This window comes from Sorex araneus, chromosome X (genome assembly GCF_027595985.1).
Source record: "Sorex araneus isolate mSorAra2 chromosome X, mSorAra2.pri, whole genome shotgun sequence".
Taxonomy (NCBI): Eukaryota; Metazoa; Chordata; class Mammalia; order Eulipotyphla; family Soricidae; genus Sorex; species Sorex araneus.
In genome coordinates, this window is record NC_073313.1 from 223,969,179 (window position 1) to 223,990,329 (window position 21,151).

At 43.7% G+C, this 21,151-nt stretch overlaps 1 protein-coding gene across 1 annotated transcript in view; it reads right to left on the reverse strand.

Moving 5' to 3' along the window:
- Positions 1–19,366, reverse strand: part of STAT1 (signal transducer and activator of transcription 1) — a 52,198-nt gene extending 32,832 nt beyond the window's left edge. Inside the window, exons 1-9 of the mRNA XM_004601228.2 lie at positions 19,200–19,366; positions 18,747–18,897; positions 14,515–14,643; positions 13,565–13,709; positions 11,999–12,097; positions 3,906–3,995; positions 2,071–2,149; positions 982–1,073; positions 348–499 (exon numbers count right to left, since the gene is read on the reverse strand). Coding sequence (XP_004601285.2) covers positions 348–499; positions 982–1,073; positions 2,071–2,149; positions 3,906–3,995; positions 11,999–12,097; positions 13,565–13,709; positions 14,515–14,642 — 785 coding nt within the window. The 5' untranslated portion in view covers position 14,643; positions 18,747–18,897; positions 19,200–19,366. The remainder of the gene's footprint in view (positions 1–347; positions 500–981; positions 1,074–2,070; positions 2,150–3,905; positions 3,996–11,998; positions 12,098–13,564; positions 13,710–14,514; positions 14,644–18,746; positions 18,898–19,199) is intronic.
- Positions 19,367–21,151: the final 1,785 nt, after the last annotated feature.

The window sequence follows — 21,151 nt, forward strand, 5'->3', positions numbered from 1 at the left end:
AATAAATTTGGAACTTGGGAAATTTCTGGTCTAAACCAAAGTTTTGACAGGGTCCATAAAACTAACACAGCTTAAAAAAACAACAACACAGTTTTATTTGGGGGGTATTGTGACGGAGGGGGGTTGGGCCACACCCATCAGTGCTCAAGATTACTCTTGGCTCTTCACTTAGGAATTACTCCTGCAGGGACCATATAGGATAGGCCAGGAATCAAACCCACGTCAGCTACATGCAAGACAAATGCCCTACCTGCTGCGCTATCGCTCCCAATATCAGTTATCGCAGTTTGAAGGTGCATGTTCCAAGTCAGTGTGTCTGGCAAACTTTCTGCTCCAGCTCATCTTACCAGTTCTGCAGCTGATCGAGGCAGGCATTGGGGGGGCCTCCAATGCAGGCGCTCTGCTGTCTCCGCTTCCACTCCACCAGCTCATCATTAATCAGGGCTTTCTGGGTCAGCTCAGTGACATTCAACAAGTCGATTATTTTGTGAACTACTTCCTATGAGGAGAGGTAGAAACAGAGAAAAATGAATTCATATCTAATTTCCATATTTTCAAAGACTTCTTTTTATTTATTAGTGAATCACCGTGAGGTACAGTTACAAACTTTTGAACTTTCATGTTTGGATTTGGTTTACATCCCTCCACCGGTGCCCATTCTCCTCCACCAATGTTCCAAGTATCCCTCCCACCACCCCCACCCTAACCCCCACCACCCCACCCTGCCTCTGTGGCAGGGTATTCCCTTTTGTTCTCTCTCCTGTTGGGTGTTGTAGTTTGCAATAGAGGTATTGAGTGGCCATCATGCTCAGTCTATAAGGACTTTTTTTTTTTTAAGAGCAAAGCAAATATCCTTTAATTCTCTACTGGGATTCTCAACCAAGTGACTAGAAGAATAACTTTTCCTCTATTTTAAACTTTAAGTTCATTATGTACATCCTATGATAAAAGTAACAAGTTGATCTGGAAGTAAATCACTACCTTTCTCTTATTGTCAAGCCTTAAAAACATCTGCTGAAGTAAAAGCTTTTCTTGTTTCTGCTCTTTCGTGGCTACACCATTGGTTTCATTCTCTGCAAATTGGGGGAGAAAAGAAAATACACGTGAAAAAGAGACAAAGGCAACTAAATCCATGATTCATAGAGACTTAGGGAAAATGGGATCTCAAGCTAATCTCATGATACTAAAGCTAGGGCCACTGTCAAGCTTTATTAAACAATGCATGAAAAATGTCCAAGAACAAAAAGGGGACATTCAGAAACAAAATTTTTGCTTTTGATGACCCATGTACCCAGGCAGCCATCCTTCCTGGTAAGTGTCTGTCAAGGCTATTTCCTAAATGCACATAAGTGACAAAATTCAAAATTGCAGATAAATCTAGTAACTTGGAAGGAGAATTAGCCACTGGAAGTAGTAGCTAGTAGGTGAGGGTTCTGTCATGCATAATTTTACTCAGATTGTGCGAATAATTCCTCCACCCTAACCTGTCTCTTCCCAGTGACTGTCAGGGTGGCAGCTGGAGCCACATGTTCTACACAACTGGAGATTATGCCCAACTCTTTTCCTACCACCATTAAAAACAAGGATAAAAATGTTTTGACATACAAGGAAAAATGCTAAGCCCATGTGTCAGACACACACGTGGAACTAGGCTGTTGGAAAGAAATCCAGGTGTTAGGGCAGGGGCACTCCAGATTAGCTGGTCAGCGGTAAAAAACACATAACCAGTGGGTTAGCAGTAGGAGTGCCTATTGTCCTCCAGGGACTACACAATCCCCAAGAGGTAATATCTGGATACAATTTTAGTTGCCACCTTTAGGAGCTTGGAGGTCAGTTCCACTGTAATTGTCAATGTACATGCTGTTCAACATCCGAGGACATAGAAGACACACAGTGGACACAGTGGAGTACTACAACAGTACTCAGGTTCAACAACCCTGACCTGGGTCATCAAGAAGCCGAGAGATACAACTCAGAATAAGAATGTCAGTGGCCAGAAGGAAGGAGATTCATTATCTAGCACAGAGAGAAACATTTCTGGAAAATAAGCACTGCTTTCGGCTTTCTTACCTCTGTTCTGAAAGGTTTTATATTTGAAGTCATATTCATCCTGTAAATCTTCCAGGGTCTTGATATCATGCTCTATACACTGCAAATGAAGACAGAAACAGGTTGTCCCCTCCAACGGCTACAGGAAACATAAACCCTGCTTCCAGAGGACACAGAAAACCAGGAAAAACAACCCCATTCCCTCCAAGAGGGAAGGGACCAGCTAATTCTAAGCACATAAATGAAATCATTTCTATTTCACTAACAAGGGTAGAGTAACTTTCTTAGAGAACAGAAAGTAGATGGTATATTCATGCCGAGTGACATGACATCTGCTTTACTTCATGCTTCCTTGTGTGGTGGAAGGATGGAGTTGCTGCAAAGAATCTAAAATTCAAGAAAATTCTCTCTGACATACAAAGCCAAGGCCAGGTAGGCTGTACCCAGAGATGCACAGGTGGCTGCAAGCCTTGTCAGGGAAAGACTTCTATGATTGGAGCCTGGTGTAAAGCGGGGCTTCTGGTCTCTGACCCCAAGTAGCCTTAAGAGTGGACACGAAACATCACAGGCCTTCCAGGGCACTGAAGTTGCCCTCAGTTTCATGAATTATTTTATAGGTTTTATTACAAAGGTTTTATTAAACATACACTAGGGATGTTTAACTCTAATAACAAATGTATTAACATTTCTTTCAGTGAGTTGTTTTGCCCCTTTTCCAACAATTTTTTAATTTAAGCTAGATTGATTTTTTTTTCTGCTTTTTGGGTCACACCCGGCGATGCTCAGGGTTTACTCCTGGCGGTGCTCGGAGGACCACATGAGATGCTGGGAATCGAACCCGGGTCTGCCACGTGCAAGGCAAATGCCCTACCTGTTGTGCTATCGCTCCAGCCTCCATTTTTTTTTAAGTGAAGCAAGATGTTTTTAATTAAACAAAACTTAGAAAGATGCAAGAGGGGTGCTGGAGCGTAGCACAGCAGGTAGGGCGTTTGCCTTGCACTCGGCCAACCTGGGTTCGAATCCCAGCATCCCATATGGTCACCTGAGCACCGCCAGGAGTAATTCCTGAGTGCAGAACCAGGAGTAACCCCTGTGCATCACCGGGTATGACCCAAAAAGCAAAAAAAAAAAAATGCAAGAGGATGGGGCTGAAGTCAGGAGTAATAGTATAGTGGGTAGGGCATTTGCTTTGCGTGAGGATGACCTGGGTTCAATCCCCAACAATCCATATGGTCCCCAACACCACCAGGAGTAATTCCTGGGCACAGAGCCAGGAGTTAAGTCCTTAGCATTGTCAGGTGTGCCCCCTGTCCCCGTTAAAAGAAAAAAGATTCAAAAGGAGAGAAAGAGAAAAAGTACACGTTCAAGAGAAAACACCATTTTCTCAGAGTGGAAAAAACAAACATAGAGACAAACCAGAGATGTGTTTAAGGAAGATAACGGGCTTGAAGAGGAAGCCCCTTTTCCAACTCTGTAGACAAGTGCTGGAAGGAAATGGGCCCCGTGTCTCCGAAAGCTCTGTGCAATACCCCAGTCCACCCCAGTCTGAGTCGCAGACACAAAGACTATGTAGAGCAGTGGCATCTAGTTCATGAGGAAACAGGGCATAGTCGCCAGCAATTGCTGCTCTGGCAAGGAAGGAAAAGATAGACAAGTTCTTTTGAAGTCACGCAAGGAGCCATAAAAGTTGGGCTCCTCGTTTGTTTTGCCTGTGTATTAAATTATGGTTTGGAACCTCGCATAATTTCCCTCAGCTACATAAAAGACTGAAAAGCAGTTATGAGGGCAAGTGAAACCTTCCCTATACCCCCCACCTCCCACAAAAAGTTATGAACAAATGTTGTGTATGGACTCACCATAACATTGTCCTTCACATTTCTGACTTTGCAGTCAAGCTCCTTCTGTTTGTCCAACATCACCGTGCTCTGAACATTGCCTGACTGGGCCTGTGATGGGAGGTAGGTGGGAAATGGCCGTCATTTCCTCTGGTGTATTTACCATCCACTTTACCTTCCAAAGCCAAGTAGGGTCCCTCCTACTCTCCCAGATGTTCCCAAGTTTCCTACAAGTGTTCCACGAGTATCAACCTAAAAGAGCTCAGTTCTCAAAGCCCTAGCAAAGCCAGACAAATTATTTTTTTCAATTATCCTGAATTTTATTTCTTTTTAATTTTTTTAAAATTTTTTATTAGTGAATCACCATGAGGTAGTTACAGACTTACAAACTTTTGTGCTTGTGTTTCAGTCATATAATGCTTGAGTGCCCATCCCTCCACCAGTGCCCATTCTGCACCACCAAAGATACCAGTATCCCTCCCACCCATCCCCACCCCATCCCCCCTCATCCCCGCCCCCATCCCCCCTTCCCCCCACCTCCTCACCCCTTGCGTCTGTGGCTGGGCATTCCTTTTGTTCTCTCTCTCCTTTTGGGTGTTGTGGTTTGCAATAGAGGTATTGAGTGGCCATCATGTTCAATCTATAGTCTACTTTCAGCACGCATCTCCCATCCCGAGCGGGTCCTCCAAACACCCTTTTCTTGGTGTTCCCTTCTCTATCTGAGCTGCCTTTTCCCCCATCATGTGAGACAAGCTTCCAAGCCATGGAGCAAACCTCCTGGTACTTATCTCTGCTATTCTTGGCGGTTAGTCTTCCATTCTGTTACTTTATATTTCACAGATGAGTGCAATCTTTTTATGTCTGTCTCTTTCTGACTCATATCACTTAGCATGATACTTTCCATGTCGATCCACTTATATTCAAAGTTCATAATTTCATCTTTCCTAACAGCTGCATAGTATTCCATCGTATAGATGTACCAAAGTTTCTTTAATCAGTCATCTGTTCTCGGGCACTGGGAATTTTTCCAGAGTCAAAGACAGACAAATTCTTAAAAGGCTATAGAAAGACTGGGCAGTCTCAATTCACGCCTACTGTAAATAACAGTTCTGAAATTTTCCATCAGTTCATATAGTTGCATGGTACCACACAAGGATTTCAGGGTTTCTCAAATTCTGATAAGACTACTCTTATTAATCATGTACTTATATGTCCGAAGACATTGCACTGCACAACGCAGTCTCTGAAAGAGTCGAGTTTGAGAGTTGGAAATACAGAGCCTCAGAGTTTCAGAATCTCCTCAGAATCTCCAGAAGCAAGCACTTAGTAGGTCAACCTGGCAACGATCTAGACTTGGTGGTAGAGTGGAACACTGGGTCAATCCTGTCCTCGAAACATATTCTACTCTAGAAAGATGTACATCTTGTTTAGAATTGAAGTTCTCCCTTGGCAAAGATCATATTGTCCACCTTACCAAATATCCCACATAGCACAGATTACATGAAGACAAATTTATATATAAACAAGATGTATATACTTTTATATACTCAAATCTATCGGTCTATTCTTTCTTTATATCTGGATTTTCCCTCACATTAGAAAGTTTGCCCTACTAAACAAGATTATAAAGGAGTTCACTCATTTCTTCCTAGCCCTTCCTCTCTCCCTTCCCTCCCACTCACTTTCCCTCCCTCCCTCCCTCCCTCCCTCCCTCCCTCCCTCCCTCCCTCCCATTCTTTCTACTTTTGAAGTTGAATGTGAATAAGGGTCCAATTTCCACTTTTTTGCCAATTGCTCATCTATTTGTCTTAAAAGCACTGAAAATTTCTTTCCCCCAGTGCCTTGAGTTGCCACACTAAACAGATATTTTCCCAAATGTAGCTAGGTTTATTCAGATTATATCTTCCTTGGCTCTTGCTGTTTCTTTTAAACCTGAACCCTGAGCAAAATACAGTTAGAGTGTTTCTAGTACATCTACATGGGCTAATCCCATCTCCTTCTGTTATTCCATGAGTTTTCTTGCTTGTTCTTCATGTCTCCCTTTCGGATGAATTTCTGAATCAATATACACAGTTCCAGGAAACATCTTGCAATGTTTTATTGGAACCACATGAACACTGTGAGTTAACTGAAAAGGGGCTGATATTTTTCCAAAATTATTTTCTACTCAAACGGTTTTCTTTTGTCTAATTGCACCGGTCAATATGAACAACAAAGTGCTCAAAAGCAGTAGGAAGTGGGCATCTTTGTCAACACTTCCCACTTATTGGTGCTTTACAAAGTAAAATACTCAATAGAATTGGTATTGATGTAGCACTGTAGGCACTGTCATCCCACTGTTCATCGATTTGCTCGAGTGGGCACCAGTAATGTCTCCATTACTATTGTTACTGTTTTTTGGCATATCGAATATGCCCCGGGTAGCTTGCCAGGCTCTGCCATGCAGGCGGGATACTCTCGGTAGATTGCCGGGCTCTCTGAGAGGGATGGAGGAATCGAACCTGGGTCAGCCACGTGCAAGGCAAATATCCCACCCGCTGTGCGATAATTTAAGATGTATCCAGCAGTTCCTATTTTACTGAGTTTTTCCTCAGAAATGAGTGTTTGGTCAGTTTTAGCATCTGTGAAGATAAGTAAAAGTTTTCTCCTTATATTTATTTATATGATGAATTACATTAAGGGAATCCAAGGCACAACTTAGTCATGTAATAAAAAATAAACCGTACTGATAATGATGCAGTATCTTCTTCAAAAAATATTCACACACACACACAGAGGAATGCATGCACATACGATAAAAACAGAGCTGCACGTCTGTTTCTGCCTGTCCTTCTAGCTGCCACGTTTGATTTGTCTTGTGAGGAAGAAATACCACAGGATAGTTACCTGCTCTAAGAGGGAAGCAGCAGTCCATGCAGATCACTAAAACCCTCCTACCCCTTCCTCTCAGATCTGAGACACACCTCTACCCTACTTCCCTCTGGTTACCTGGAACCATCAGGTACCTGGAAAATAACAGCCACAGTAAGCTTTTATTCAGAAGAGGGTGAAGTCTTACTTTGAAACTGTCTGACAGGCCAGAAAGGATAGAAAACCGCAGGCTCATCAAAGGTTCCCACAATACTGCCCCCACCCCAATGTTCTCATTTCACCCTGTACCTCAAGAGACCTTGTATGTATACAGGATTTCCACTGAACTCAGACATGCCTGCATCCAGAACAGATTCAACTCTGGTGCTCACAGAGGCTGCTCTCCTCTGCCGAGGAATAGGGAGCTGTAGATGAAGAGGGGGCTGCCAGACGTTCTCTCTCCCCACCCCACAGAGGAGAAAACTGAGGAGGGATAAAGTGACTTCCATGATAAATGAATCTTTAAAAAAAAATTCTTTTTGCATCACCATGAGACAGACTATTACAAAATTGTTCATGATTTGATTTCAATCATACAGCATTCCAACACCTATCCTTCCACCAGTGTACATTCCCCAGCACAATGTCCCCAGTTTCCCTCCTACCACCCCCCAACTCCCTTTACCCCAGCCTGTATCTATAGGCACTGCCCTTCTCTCTCTCTCTCTCTCTCTCTCTCTCTCTCTTTCTCTCTCTCTCTTTCTCTTTCTCTCTCTCTCTCCCTCCCCCTCTCCCTCTCCCTCTCCCCCTTCTCTCTACCTCTTCCCCCACCCCTCTTTTGGGCACTGTGGTTTACAGTACAGACCTGAAAGATTATCATGAACATCTCTTTACTACCTACTTTCAACACTCAGTTCTTTTTTTTTCTTTTTGGGTCACACCCAGCGATGCTCAGGGATTACTCCCAATTTATGCACTCAGGAATTACTCCTGGTAGTCCTTGGGGGACCACATGGGATGCTGGGGATCAAACCCAGGCTGGCTGCGTGCAAGGCAAACACTCTACCCGCTGTGCTATCACTCTGGCCCAACACTCAGTTCTTGTGCAGTGTGATCATTTTCAACTATTATTGTCATACTAATCCCTTCTCACTCCCCACACACTTGTGGTAGATTCCAACCACTGACCAGTCCTCCTGACCCCTGTTTTCCTTAGATATTAATCTCATACTATTTTATATACCACAAATCAATACAGTCAATTTATAATATCTGTCCCTCTCCTTCTGACTCATTTCACTCAACATGATACTCTCCATGTCCATCCACATATAGGTAAATTTCATGACTTCATTTTTCCTACCAGCTGTGTAGTATTCCACTGTGCAGATGCACCATAGTTTCTTTATCCATAAGTCTGTTCTCGGGCATTCAGGTTGTTTCCAGATTCTAGCTACTGTAAATAGTGCTGCAGAAGTGCAGACAGAGTTTCTGCTGTGTTTTTGTGCCCCCAGGGTAAATTCCCAGAAGTGGTACTCCTGGGCCAAACGGGGGCTCAATTTCTAGTTTTTTGAGGAATGTCATATTGTTTCCCCAAAAGGCTGGACCAACCAGTCAGCATTCCCACCAGCAATAAATGAGAGTCCCTTTCTCCCCAGGTAAATGAATCTTAAGAGTGACACAATTCTAGGTAAAAATTCCAAATATCAGCAGCTCTGTGGCCTTGGGCAAAGCACTTGTACTTTTACATCTTAGTTTTCTCTGCAGAGGAGAAAACTTTGAACCCACTTTGGGGCCTGGAGACAGTCAGCGGTTGTACAGAATGTCTTGCCTGTGGCTGATCTGGCTAGAGTCAAGCATCACAGGGTGCATCCCTGAAGCTCCCCAGCATCTCTAGGGTGGCTGGGGTGTCCCCAGCACACAGGGCATGAGTAGTCATTCCTTGGGTTCTTGCACTGAATCCATGGCCCAGTTGCCTAAGAGTTTCCACTGGGGTCCCCAGGCATCCTGAGCACTGCTTTGAAGTCCTTCCTATTCTTCCGAGAACAGAATATATAGTTTCAAGTTTTGAAAGCACTTCTTCAAATAAGATGTTTATGAAATGCAAAGAGCAAAGCCCAAGCTATGAGCACTTAGCATACAGTATGTCACGTCTAACCCAAGATCACGAAGATGCTCTGAGTTGATTAAGAATTTGAGGTACTTTTAAAAAGGAGAGAGAATAAAAGGGAATGCCCTGCCACAAAGGCAGGGTGGGGTGGTGGGGGATGGGCTGGGGGTGGTGGGAGGGATACTGGGATCATTGGTGGAGGTGAATGGGCACTGGTGGAGGGATGGGTAACCAATCACTGTATGAGTGAAATGCAAACACAAAAGTTCATAACTTTATAACTGTACATCACAATGATTCTCTAATAAAAAATTAAAGAAAAAAAGGAATTTGGAGTACTTTTACATGGCTGAAATTCTCTTTGTTTCTGAATTATTTAGGAATTCCAAACTCCTTCCTTCCTTACCCCGCCACAGCAGTGCTTAGCACTGCTTTTGGCTCTGTGCTCAGAATTCACTCCTGGCAGTTTTCAGGTGACCTTATGGTGTACCGGGGATCAAACCCTGCTTGGCTACATGAAAGACTTACTAGCTGTATTATCTTTCCAGCCCTAATGGCTAAATTTCTTAAATCCCCATCTACCTATCCCATAATTTTGGCAATTACAAATTCATGGACACCCTTATTTCACCTTATTTCACCTTATTTCACCTATAATATCTCTCCTCTGGCTCTAAAATGGAATTATTTTTGGAACAAATATATCACATTTGAAAAACAAATATCACTTTTCAAATAGATGTCAATAAGAGTGGAAGATAGTCATAGTTACTGGGCTGGAGCGATAGAACAGTGGGTAGGGCACTTGCCTTGCATGTGGCTGACCCAGATTTGATCCCGTGGCATCCCATGGTCCCTTGACCCCTGCCAGGAGTGATCCCCGAGCATAGAGCCAGGACTAAGCACCGAGAATTGCCAAGTGTTTTCTCCGTCCCCCCAAATAAATAAATCATAGTTACTTTATCAAGTGGGAAATGACACAGTTCTAAAGTTCCCTGAAGTAGTGACATAGAAAACGCTGGAAATGAAGTACCAATTCCCCCTTTCCTTTCCTGAACAGCCTGGGCATCCAGGTCCTTCCCTTGCTTCTCACATTCTCTCTGGCAGCCAAACAGCCCTCCTTATTCCTTTCTGGAATCTCAGGAAGCCCTCTCCCCGGAGTTCCTGCATTTGTAAAGAGGAGGTCAAAAACAGCCCAGCCTCTGAGGCCAAGCAGAGGCCTTCATGCTCCTGGTGAGCATGAGAGAGGAAGGCAAAAATCACAAACTCGGCCTCCTACTGCCAAGTCCAGGCCAGGACAAAATGTGAGCCGAGGACTGCCTGGCAGTTCATTCCTCTGTCAGTCTCTGTCCTTGACTATCTGTCCTCCTCAATCCATTACAAGATAGAAATGGCCCATCGCATATTACTGTATTAAGATGAGAAAATACCAGGCCAGAAAACTCCCAGGGGAGATGGCCAAAGGGTGGGAGGCATTTTTGCATGTGGGAATCTTGGGTTTGAACCCTGATGCCAAATGGCCCCTTAAGTACTCCCAGAAGTGACTCCTGAGCATCATCAGGTAAGAACCCCCGCCAAGTGAAAAGAGAAGCTAAAATCCCACATCCCTGGCACCACATATGGTCCCTTGAGTCTTTCCAGGGGTAAGCCCTGAGCACTGCTAGGTGCTCAACCAACAACCAGCCAAACAAACATCTCCCGCTGAAAAATCTCTCGACTAATGCCTCATTGAAGACAGGCATAGTTGTCCTTTCTCAGAGAGACAAAGCAGCTCCCAGGATGAAAAACACCTGTTCACTGGGTAGATACCAGAGGAACTGGCTAGATTTAGGTTAGCACAAATAAGATGCACCTTTAAATGTTCAGCACAGCAAGAGACCTTCAGTGTGACAGGGAGAAAGGAAGTAAATGGCTGGGGAAGTAGCCAGATTCCTAAGACCATGTGACCAACAGAAAGTGCAGGAGTAGGGTCTTTACTATCAACACTGAAACCCTGTCTCCCCCCCATGGCAGGCTCACTTTGTGGGCTATTTGCAAGTTAAAGGCAGAAAGGACACAGCCCACTGTGACCTGGACATCCTCCCCACAAGTTGGAAGGGTCTCAGCTAGAACAATGCAGAGCACAGTGACTTGATTTCTCAACTGTCTGCGTGCTGGGCTGTTCTCACCACCCCATCGCTCGAGAAATGAATGAATAAAAACTGTAAACCCTAAGTGGGTTTATAGAATTAGTAAAACTCTAATTTTTTTAAAAACCCAGTAGCCAGAGAGATCATACAGCAGGTTGCACTGCTGCTTTGCATGTAACCGACCACTGACTGGTTGAATCGCCAGCACTATATATGGTCCCCTGAGTCCCACCAGATCTAAGCCCTGAGCACTGCTAAAGACCCCAAACCAACAACCAACCAATCAAGCAAACAAAACATTCAGTGATAGTTAAACTTTGACTTTCTCAATGTCTGGCTATGTTAGGTATGTAACAGAATTGCAATCCTATTCAAGGAGAAATTTGTAATTTTTCTACAAACTTGCTCTTCTGCTTTGGAATCTATGGTTTCTGATACAAACTCTGCTATCTTCCCCGTCTTCTCTGAAATAGCAGCAACGTTCACCTTTGCTTTTCCTTATTCCCATTTAATATTTTTTTCACATAAGCCCTATTGGTACCATGTCTAAAACATAACTTGAGTTAAGGATCTACTCCTTCCCGCCTCTACCTGGTGTGCGAGCACCTTCTCTTCCCTGCACTCCTCCCAAGAGCTTTCCAACAGTTAGTTGCCTGCTTTCTCTCTTGCCCCAGAAACTCAGTAATTTTCTGACCCTGATCTAAATAAACAAGTCCAATCCCCAGACACCACATCGCTCCCTCATACTACCAGGCTTGGTGATCATCACAACAATTATCACCATCCAAGAGCAACACTTTATGAGTTGACTTTTTCCTTCACTAGAATGAATTCCATTAGCTTAAAGCCACTTCTTAAAATCTGGGCCTGTAAGATCTCTGCATCTGATTACCCTTACTTCTTTGGCTATGAAATCATAGAGCTATGAAATCACAAGTGCCTTGAACAGCTTCTACAAGGTATTTGTTGAATAAACGAATGAATTTCTATTTTATTACCTAAATATTCAATTAGGTGGAAAGTACCTGATTGAATCTCTGAGCATTTTCCAGGATTTTCCTTTCCTCCTTCAGGCAGTTATAGATAATCATGGACATCTGTATTGGATCCTCCTGAAAATTATCCTAGATGCGATAGTTAGAATAAACACAAATTAAATTTTAGACTGTTTTACAATGCATTAAAAATTGAAATCACTTTGCTCCTTATCCACTGAGAAGCTAACTTATGCTTATTAAATTTTATAGGAGTCAGTTTTCTTAAAATCAAAAATATTAATCTCACAAATTGTGACCCCAAAATGATGTTATCTTTCAATTACATAAAGATACCTAAATCACCTTTTGATTAAAAACTAAAGCTACTTTCACTCAGGGTACAGAAAATATTTTTACATTAATGTCTACTGTTCTTGAGGCCAATTTTCTTCTATTAGAATCCAGAAACAAAGCAAATGATACAAAACTCATCCTTTAATCTTTAACATTCCTCAATTAATTATCTTTTGGTCTGCTATGAATTAAACAAAGCAAGAATACAGTTCTCAGTTTTTTCTGGTTCCTTGTCAGGACTTTAATTTTGCAAAATACTGGCGATTATGGCTCTTTGTAATGGCTACTATAGGAAAGCAAATTTCTGTAAGTTAATGTAAATTCCCTACTCACTGTTATTTATAAAATCACAGATATAATTATAAAAGAAGAGGAAGTCTCTAAACAATCTAAATTGAATAGTTGGGTTTTGTTTCATAAAGCAAGAAAACATTAAAACATGAAAGTTCCATGAATACAGAAAATGAACGAGGTAGCCAGGTTTAACATTAGACACTGAGAAGATGTCTAAAGAGTAAACCTTTGTGGCACTACTTTCTTCTGTCTCCTTCGGCTTTTTCCATGGCAGTGGGGGGGGGCACTCTCCCAGAAGCAAGACAAGGCAATTTTTAATATTATCTTTTTCTCAGAACTACTGACACTGGGGCTGGAGTGACAGAATGGTGTGAATAGGGTGCTTGCCTTGCACCCAGCTTGGTTAGATCCCCGACCCTGGTTAGATCCCCAGCACCACATATGATCCTGGGCTCTGCCAGGAGTGATCCCTGAGCACAGAGCCAGGAATAAGCCGAGTACCATGGGTGTGACACAAAAAAACCCAAGATATGAAAACTACTGACACCTATTAGGTGAAACCTGAAGACTCCTAACATGTTTCTGAAACAGGTGTCTTAATTTACTTATGCTTGAAATATTCACCACATAAAAATACCACATATAATCTCTGTAGCTCATCATAAACACTGTTTTTTTGTTTGTTTGTTTGTTTGTTTTTTGCTTTTTGGGTCACACCCAGGGATGCTCAGGGGTTACTCCTGGCTCTGCACTCAGGTATTACTCCTGGCAGTGTTGGGGGACCATATGGGATGCTGGGAATCAAACCTGGGTCTGCCGAGTGCAAGGCAAACGCCCTACCCGCTGTGCTACAGTGCTACAGTCTCAACACTGTTTGTTTAAAAGTATTTGCTGGATGATTAAAATCTCGCTTGGATAAATCAAACATGGGCACACTTCAACTAAAATGCTCAAGACCAATCATACCTGAAGATTACGCTTGCTTTTCCTTATGTTATGCTGCAATAAAAATTTTTTTCCCAAGGAAAAGCGGCTGTATTGATCGTCCAGCTGTGACAGGAGGTCATGAAAAAGGATAGTGGCAAATGAAACGTCATAGGCAGCATGCTCCCTGCAGGATGAAAAATGCACACAAATCATGTGGGATACTATTTCAAGCAGACAAATACTGCTTTCTTATTGAAATAATTTCAAATAACTTAAAGTATTTTTCTTAAGGTTTAGGTATTTGTTTTAAAACTGCCACTATTATTTTTAGTAGCAGTTTGTACAATAGACATCACTAGCATAAAAACTCTAAAACTCAGGGCTGATGAGATAGCAGAATGTGTAGGGCATTTATTTTGCATTTGTTTGGCCCCAATTTAAACCCGGGCACTGTATATGGTCTCGCAAGCATCCCCAGAACTGATCCCTGAGCAAAGTGATAGGAGTAAGACCGGAGCATAGCCAGATGTGGTCAAATAACACACCAGAATTTTTTTACATGGTACTGTTATGGTCTTTGGAGGGGATAAAACCAGCAGGGTTCTCCTAATCTTTATGAGCTATCTCTTTAATTTTATCACTTTCTTCTGATTTCTCATCTCTGTTTTGTCATAGGTCAGCACTACACCTTTTAACAAACTTCTCTCTGTAGCCTGGGTCCTAACTCAAAATGTAATTGGTGTCAGTGTTACTTAATTTGTCCAAAGTTTGAGAAATACATATCACAATTACATTTCAAAGCAACACAAAAGTGTTACTCGAAGCATCGCCATGACCCCAAAATCTAAAACCCCAAGGAAACATGTGTCACATTTAAAAAGTCAGCACAATTTTATGGAATAGATAATTCCTATAGCTATTATTGAGATTCATCTCAATGAAGCTTCCAGGTGCTTAATCATCAATTGTAGTAAGTAAGCTTTCCTTACCAGTCTTGCTTTTCTAGCCATTGTGCCAGGTACTGTCTAATTTCCATGGGAAAACTGTCATCGTAGAGCTGATGAACCAGCTCCAGGAATTTGGAGTCAAGCTGCTGGAGTTCATACCACTGAGACATCCTAAAAAAGGAAATTACAGATTATGAGTAGAAGCCCCCACGTCCAAAGAAATCAGATATAGCACTGCATTTTCACTGATGCTTTAAATATTATTTGTAAGGGTAGGGGTCAGGGCCTGAGAATCTTGCACTGCAGAACCTGGCAAGCTACCCGTGGCGTATTGGATATGCCAAAAACAGTAACAATAATGGGCTTCATTCCCCTGACCCTGAACTCGACAGGGACAAATGGAGATGTTATTGGCGCCTGCTGGAGCAAATCAATGAGCAACGGGATGACAGTGATGCAGTGATACAGGGGTCAGGACCATGCATGGTGGTGCTCAGGGTCAATTCCTGCCTGTGTGCAGAGGAGTGACCCTGGCGATACCTGGGGACCCATATGTAGTGTAGGGGAGTAGGAGGGAAGTTGCGGACACTGGTAGTGGAAAATGTACACTGGCGAAAGGATGGGTTTTGGAACATTATATAACTTAAACTAATCATGAACAACCTTGTAACTGTGTATCTCACTGGTTCAATAAAAAAAAGTTTTTAAAAAAGATCTGTGATCCAATAAAAATTTTTTTTAAATAAAATAAAAAGATCTACACTTTGATCCAGACTTGTTGTCACTGTATTTGGCATATTGAATACACCACATGTAGCTTGCCAGGCTCTGCTATGCGGGAAAGATACTCTCAGTAGCTTGCCAGTCTCTCCGAGATAGAGGAATCAAACCCGGGTTGGTCGCGTGCAAGGCAAATGCCCTACCCACTGTGCTATCGCTCCAGTCCTTATCAAATAAATAAAATAAACAAAAAGATCAAAGAAATGATCATTTAAAACTCTCCAAAAGTTGCTTTTACAAATTACAATACATTCATAATTTCACTGAAAGAATTTTAAACTGATATTTTATGATTTGCATCCTGAAATGATTTTTGTCATAGATCTTCTATAAGAGATGCTTTTCCTCTTTTGCCTATCATAGACAATGAATCTCACAAAAATATCTTAAATTTCAGCCATAATTAAAAAAATTTTTTTAAAGATTCATCATTGTTAAATATAATTTGAAAGGACAAAGTAGTATCTCTCAGGATAACTAAATCAACTGTCAACACAGACATTTTGAAGATGAAAATGTAAAACTGAAACCAGGGAAAAAGCTCAAATGGCTGGAGCACATGCCTGGCTTGCCTGAGACCTTGAGTTCAACCTCTCGTACCCCTTCAACACCACATACCCCTGCCTCCTCCTTTAGGAGTATCTCTGCTGCCCCCCCCCCCCCCCCCAGCACTACAAGGCCTGAGCAGATCCATCCTGGGGCAGAGCACCAAACGGTTCAGCCTGCAGAGGCGGGCCAAGTGGCCCTTAGGCCTCCTGAGCACTGCTGGTCAGCCTCCCAAAATAAAATTAAAATTAAAATGCAGCTTAAAGAAATCCTAACCTCCCTTAGGAAAACAGAGGACAACTTGGGATTTACACCAGTGTCATCACTGTCATCACTGTCATCCCGTAGCTCATCGATTTGCTCGAGTTGGCACCAGTAACGTCTCCATCATAAGACTTCTTGTTACTGTTTTTGGCATATTGAATATGCCACGGGGAGCTTGCCAGGCTCTGCCGTGGGGGCAAGATACTCTCAGCAGTTTGCTGAGCTCTCTGAGAGGGGGCAAAGGAATTGAACCCAGGTCATCCGCGTGCAAGGCGAATGCCCTACCTGCTGTGCTATGTACCATGGACAATACAGAGGGGCTACACACGAGTCTCATACAGTCTCTGAGGAAAGGTTCTGGGTTTGAAGCAGGTGATGAGGTGAGGGGTGGGGGACCGGTATGCTTGGTGGCAAGCACACATGTGCAGAACTCAAGGCATTCCTTTCTTCGAAACAGCACAGTGAGACCAGGAAGCTAATCGCCAGGACAGATAACATTAGAAATGAAGCTAAATCAGGCCGATCGGGACACTATCCATAGCGATTCAATTTTTCACTTCAAACTTATCTTACTTACACTTTAGAGGATTCTAAATATGTGAGTCTCTCCCCGCTTTGAATCCCCCCTGCCTGCCCCAACCTCAGTGTCTCCTAAGGCTGGTCTGCATGTCAGTCAGCAGGGCCTGGGTTGCAAAACCTCTTACTTCTCAGATGAAAATTTAGGGAAATTTTTTTCTATCAATAGGTAATTCTGGGTGGACTATACACACAGAGCACTTGGCACAGAGCAGGTGACAAATCAATTCATCTTAACATTTCCAAATTCCCTCTGCCTTTTTTTCACATAACATGTTACTAACACGGGGTGTAATGTGACTGCACTACCCAACACCCAATCACCTGGCTCAAATACCAAATTTAGGACTGACTCCCATCTCTTAAGCCCTAAAACCTCCTACCGCCAACACTCCATCTTCCAAGTTTAGCTTCCTGCACACTTGAGATGGAACATATGCGCTCTTGTTCAAAGCGCACGATAACTTATGTATTCTTAAGCAGATTTCGAACCTCCCCACTCCCCACCACCCACTTCATCTAACAACAGAGCAATCTAGAGATCCAGAGACCCAATTATTACTATGGCAAGGTGGAACAGGGTGTGTGTGTGTGTGTGTGTATCTGTGTGTGTGTGTCTGTGTGTGTGTGTGTCTGTGTGTGTGTGTCTGTGTGTGTGTGTGTCTGTGTGTGTGTGTGCGTGCGCACGCGCGCGTGCATGTGCAACATTTCTGCTTTTCTCCTTCACTTATCCTTGGGATAAAACTAACTTTTGGGGTTGGAGTGATAGTACCGTGGATATGGTCCTTACCTTGCACGCAGCCAACCTGGGTTCCATATCTGGCACCCAATATGGTGCCCAAAGCCCATCAGCAGAGATCCCTGATTTCAGAGCCAGGAGTAAGCTCTGAGCATTACAGCTTTTGCCTGCCCTCCTCCAAAATACAAAAACCAAAACAAAACAAAGTCCGCTTTCTTATAAATTGCTGCTCTTCTAAAACTAGGTATGAATGTCACTTCTTCCATAAAGCTGAGACTTACCCAGAGATTCTAGAGTTCAGACTTAACCATCATTGCATTCTGCTGGAACACCTCTGCTGTGGCATCACTCTGTTTGCCTTATTAAAAACTCCATTATCTCCCATGAAACAGGCATGTAATATCATGTAGGAAGTACGATGCCAACACCAGAGTTTCCAGGAAGTTTTTTTCCAAACATCTTGCATATAACATCAATCCAACAATAGTTTGCCAAATTAAAATGTGATATATTTCTGATTAGATTTAAAAAGGAAGCAGCAAGCCCTACTACATGTAGTGAGTTTGAGTCCTGCCTCTTCTTGAAGCAACAGCTGCACACGGGGCTGTGCTGGAGGCAGTGGCTTTTTGTCCCATAAAAAGTAATTGTCTTGGGGCTGGAGCCATAGCACAGTGGGTAGGGCATTTGCCTTGCACGCGGCCGACCTAGGTTCGATTCCCAGCGTCCCATATGGTCCCCCGAGCACCGCCAGGAGTAATTCCTGAGTGCAGAGTCAAGAGTGACCCCTGAGCATCGCTGGATGTGACTCAAAAAGAAAAAAAAAAGTAATCATCTTTCTGGGGCCGGAGAGATAGTACAGCGGGTAGGGTGCTTGCCTTGCATGCAGCCAACCTGGGTTCGATCCCTGGCATCCCATATGGTGCCCCAAGCACTGCGAGGGGTAATTCTTGAGTGCAGAGCCAGGAGCTTTTCCGGTCACACCCATCAATGCTCAGAGCATTGATGGGTGTGACCGGAAAAGCAAGACAAAAACAAAAACAAAAATCATCTTTCCACCCTTATATAAAGACACCCAGAGCAAGTCCACCTCATACCTATAGACCTATAGACCTCCCATCAACTCTAGTAATAATCTCTCTCTCTCTCTCTTTCTCTCTCTCTCTCTCTCTCTCTCTCTCTCTCTCTCTCTCTCTCTCTCTCAATCTCTCTCATTCTTAGACTACACAATGGGGAGGCTGGGGTAGGAGGTTTGCAGGAACTAAACAATCATTCATTTTTTGCAATCCTGAACACTTCCTAGACAAAGGATACATAATCAAAGTTCCAAAGTCATGTGCTCATTCATTCCTAGCCACAAACATTTACCGACCTGTCCCCACAGGTGGTCCCCACACGGGGCAGGGGATTGGACCCACGCAGCAGCCACACACAGCACTTCTGGGCTCAAGTCTTTGGGGTTTGCAAGCACGGGGTGCAAGCGTCTAACTTTTACGCAGCACTCTGGGGATGCAGAAAACTGCCTGCAAAAAAAAGGGGGGGGTGGGAAACGTGTTGGAAAGAGGCAGGGAAGGAGGGAAAAGTTAAGGGTGGAGAGAAAAAGGCGGTATTTTGAAAAGGGGGAAATATTGTATCTCACAGGGTGTTTTTCTTCCCCCCCCCACCCCCCAGATGGGGCAACCGCACCATCACCGAGAATAGCACTGGGAATACTCGGGTCGCGGTGTCTTTCCAGGAGGACGGAAAGCAGTGCAAGGACCCGACGGCGCCGCCCCCAAGCGTCCCACCTGCCACTGGGACCCCTTTCCCCCCCACGCCCTCTCACCCTGCGCGCTGGGTCGGGCAGGGGTGGGCGCGGAGATGCTGCGTCTCCCGCGCGCGCCCGCTTTGCGCGATCTGGGGAGTCTGGGGGTCCGGTGGGCGTCGAGGGGGCTGCGGGTGTGTCCGTCCAGCGGCCACTGGAAAGCGAAAGTAGCTGCAGGCAGAAAAGGCCGCTCCGGGGAGCCACGCCTCCTGCCGCGTCCACCAATCGCCGGGCGACCGCGGCGCTCGACCAATCGGACGCGGCTGTTCCGCGAGCGCGCCACCTCCCGCCGCCACGGGGCCGCCCCGCCCACATCCTGCACCCCCTGGAGGTTGGGCTGGCTTCCCGCGTCGACGACTTGTTCTGCGCTGCAAGTTGATGGGCCTGCAGTGATATTTACATACTTTATAGAACCGCCAAAAGGAAGTTCAGTGTTGACGAAGGTTCACTTTGGAAATCCGTGCAAGCGCCCCACATCTGGCAACTCAAGGGAGACAGAAGTTGTAGACTTTGACGTTCTAGAAGCTCAGGTTAGCAAAGGTAGAAGCTCAGATTAGCAAGGGACCTCCGAGTGGCCAAACCCAGAGAACTCGGTGTGCTTTTCTTGACCCTGGTGAATGTTAGCACACTTGTTGCCACCATTCCTTGGCCATGCCTGCCATCCATCCTCGATCCAGCCTGCCTCCCTGGCACTCTCATCTCATCTCTACTCTGCTTCTGCTACTGACTGAATCAGTGTTAATGTCATGGACCTCATCTTGGTCAACGTTACCTACCCTTGTCCTCATCTATCCTGTGATGACCTTGTCCCCAGTTTCAATTTCCTTTGACATATAGAGGACTCCTAGGATATTCTGTACACTGGCCATAGCTTCCTGAGCACCTCATCCATGTGCACAGTTCCCTTTTGCCTTTCTATTCGCATGAATAGTAAGCTCTGCATATTGTGTCCAAAACTAATGCATCATCTTCTTCCTTACACCCGCCTTTTACTATAAATTGCACATGCCAGAGACCTAAAGATTATCCTTGATGTTGCTTTCTTCTGTAACCTGTCAAAATAGTTCTCATGAGGCTGAGAATGTAGCTCAGAGGTTGAGTATTTATTTTGCATGTGCTGGGTTCCACGTCTGACACAACAATTAAATATTTTTAAGTATTCATCTATCACTTCTGTTTACATATCATACATTTATAAATGTTAGGCTACCATAAAAGAAACTACACTACCCGTTCTCATTATATTATTGCAGTAGATTTCCAAATGGTCACCTCATTCCAGCTCAATTCCCTTTCAAGTCATTCTCCCAATAGCTACTGAATGATTTTTCTAAATTGCAAAGCAGATATGTTTGCCAACCTGAAGCTCCTATGAAGGTTTTTATGGCAAAATCCAAACAATTTCAGAGTAGTCTATTAAACCCTGACTTCCCTGATTTTCTCCAACCTTGTCTTGTGCCACATATTTTTCTTATTTAAGCATTTTTATTCTTGAAATAAATTACCCTCTTTCCCCAAACTCACCAGTACTTCTCCATTTGGAAAACCCCATGAGCCAATATTTCCCTCCCCAACATCTCAGAGAGTTAGTTCATCTGTTGTTTGTTAGCTAAAATCTCCACTTACATACCACTGAGTCAGGCATTCTTGCAGGATGCATTCTAGAGGTGAGACTAGATTAGATCTTCTTGGAATAAAAGTAATTGGTTCCTTCTAGCAAATGGAACTGAGTCAACTTTGAATAATAGGGCAACTTTGGGTACAAATAATTTTCTCAGAGGTATTCATATGTGTGCATGTACTATCTTTTATTTTTATTATTACCACTTCTGTTTACTACTTATCACACAATAACCCTCATAAAGCCCTTTGACCTGGCAATAGTAATGACCTTTGGTACTCAAGTAGCAGCCTTCTTTGAAATTAGGCGAACGAAATGAATATTTTCCTTCCTCTTCGCCCACATGAGTCCC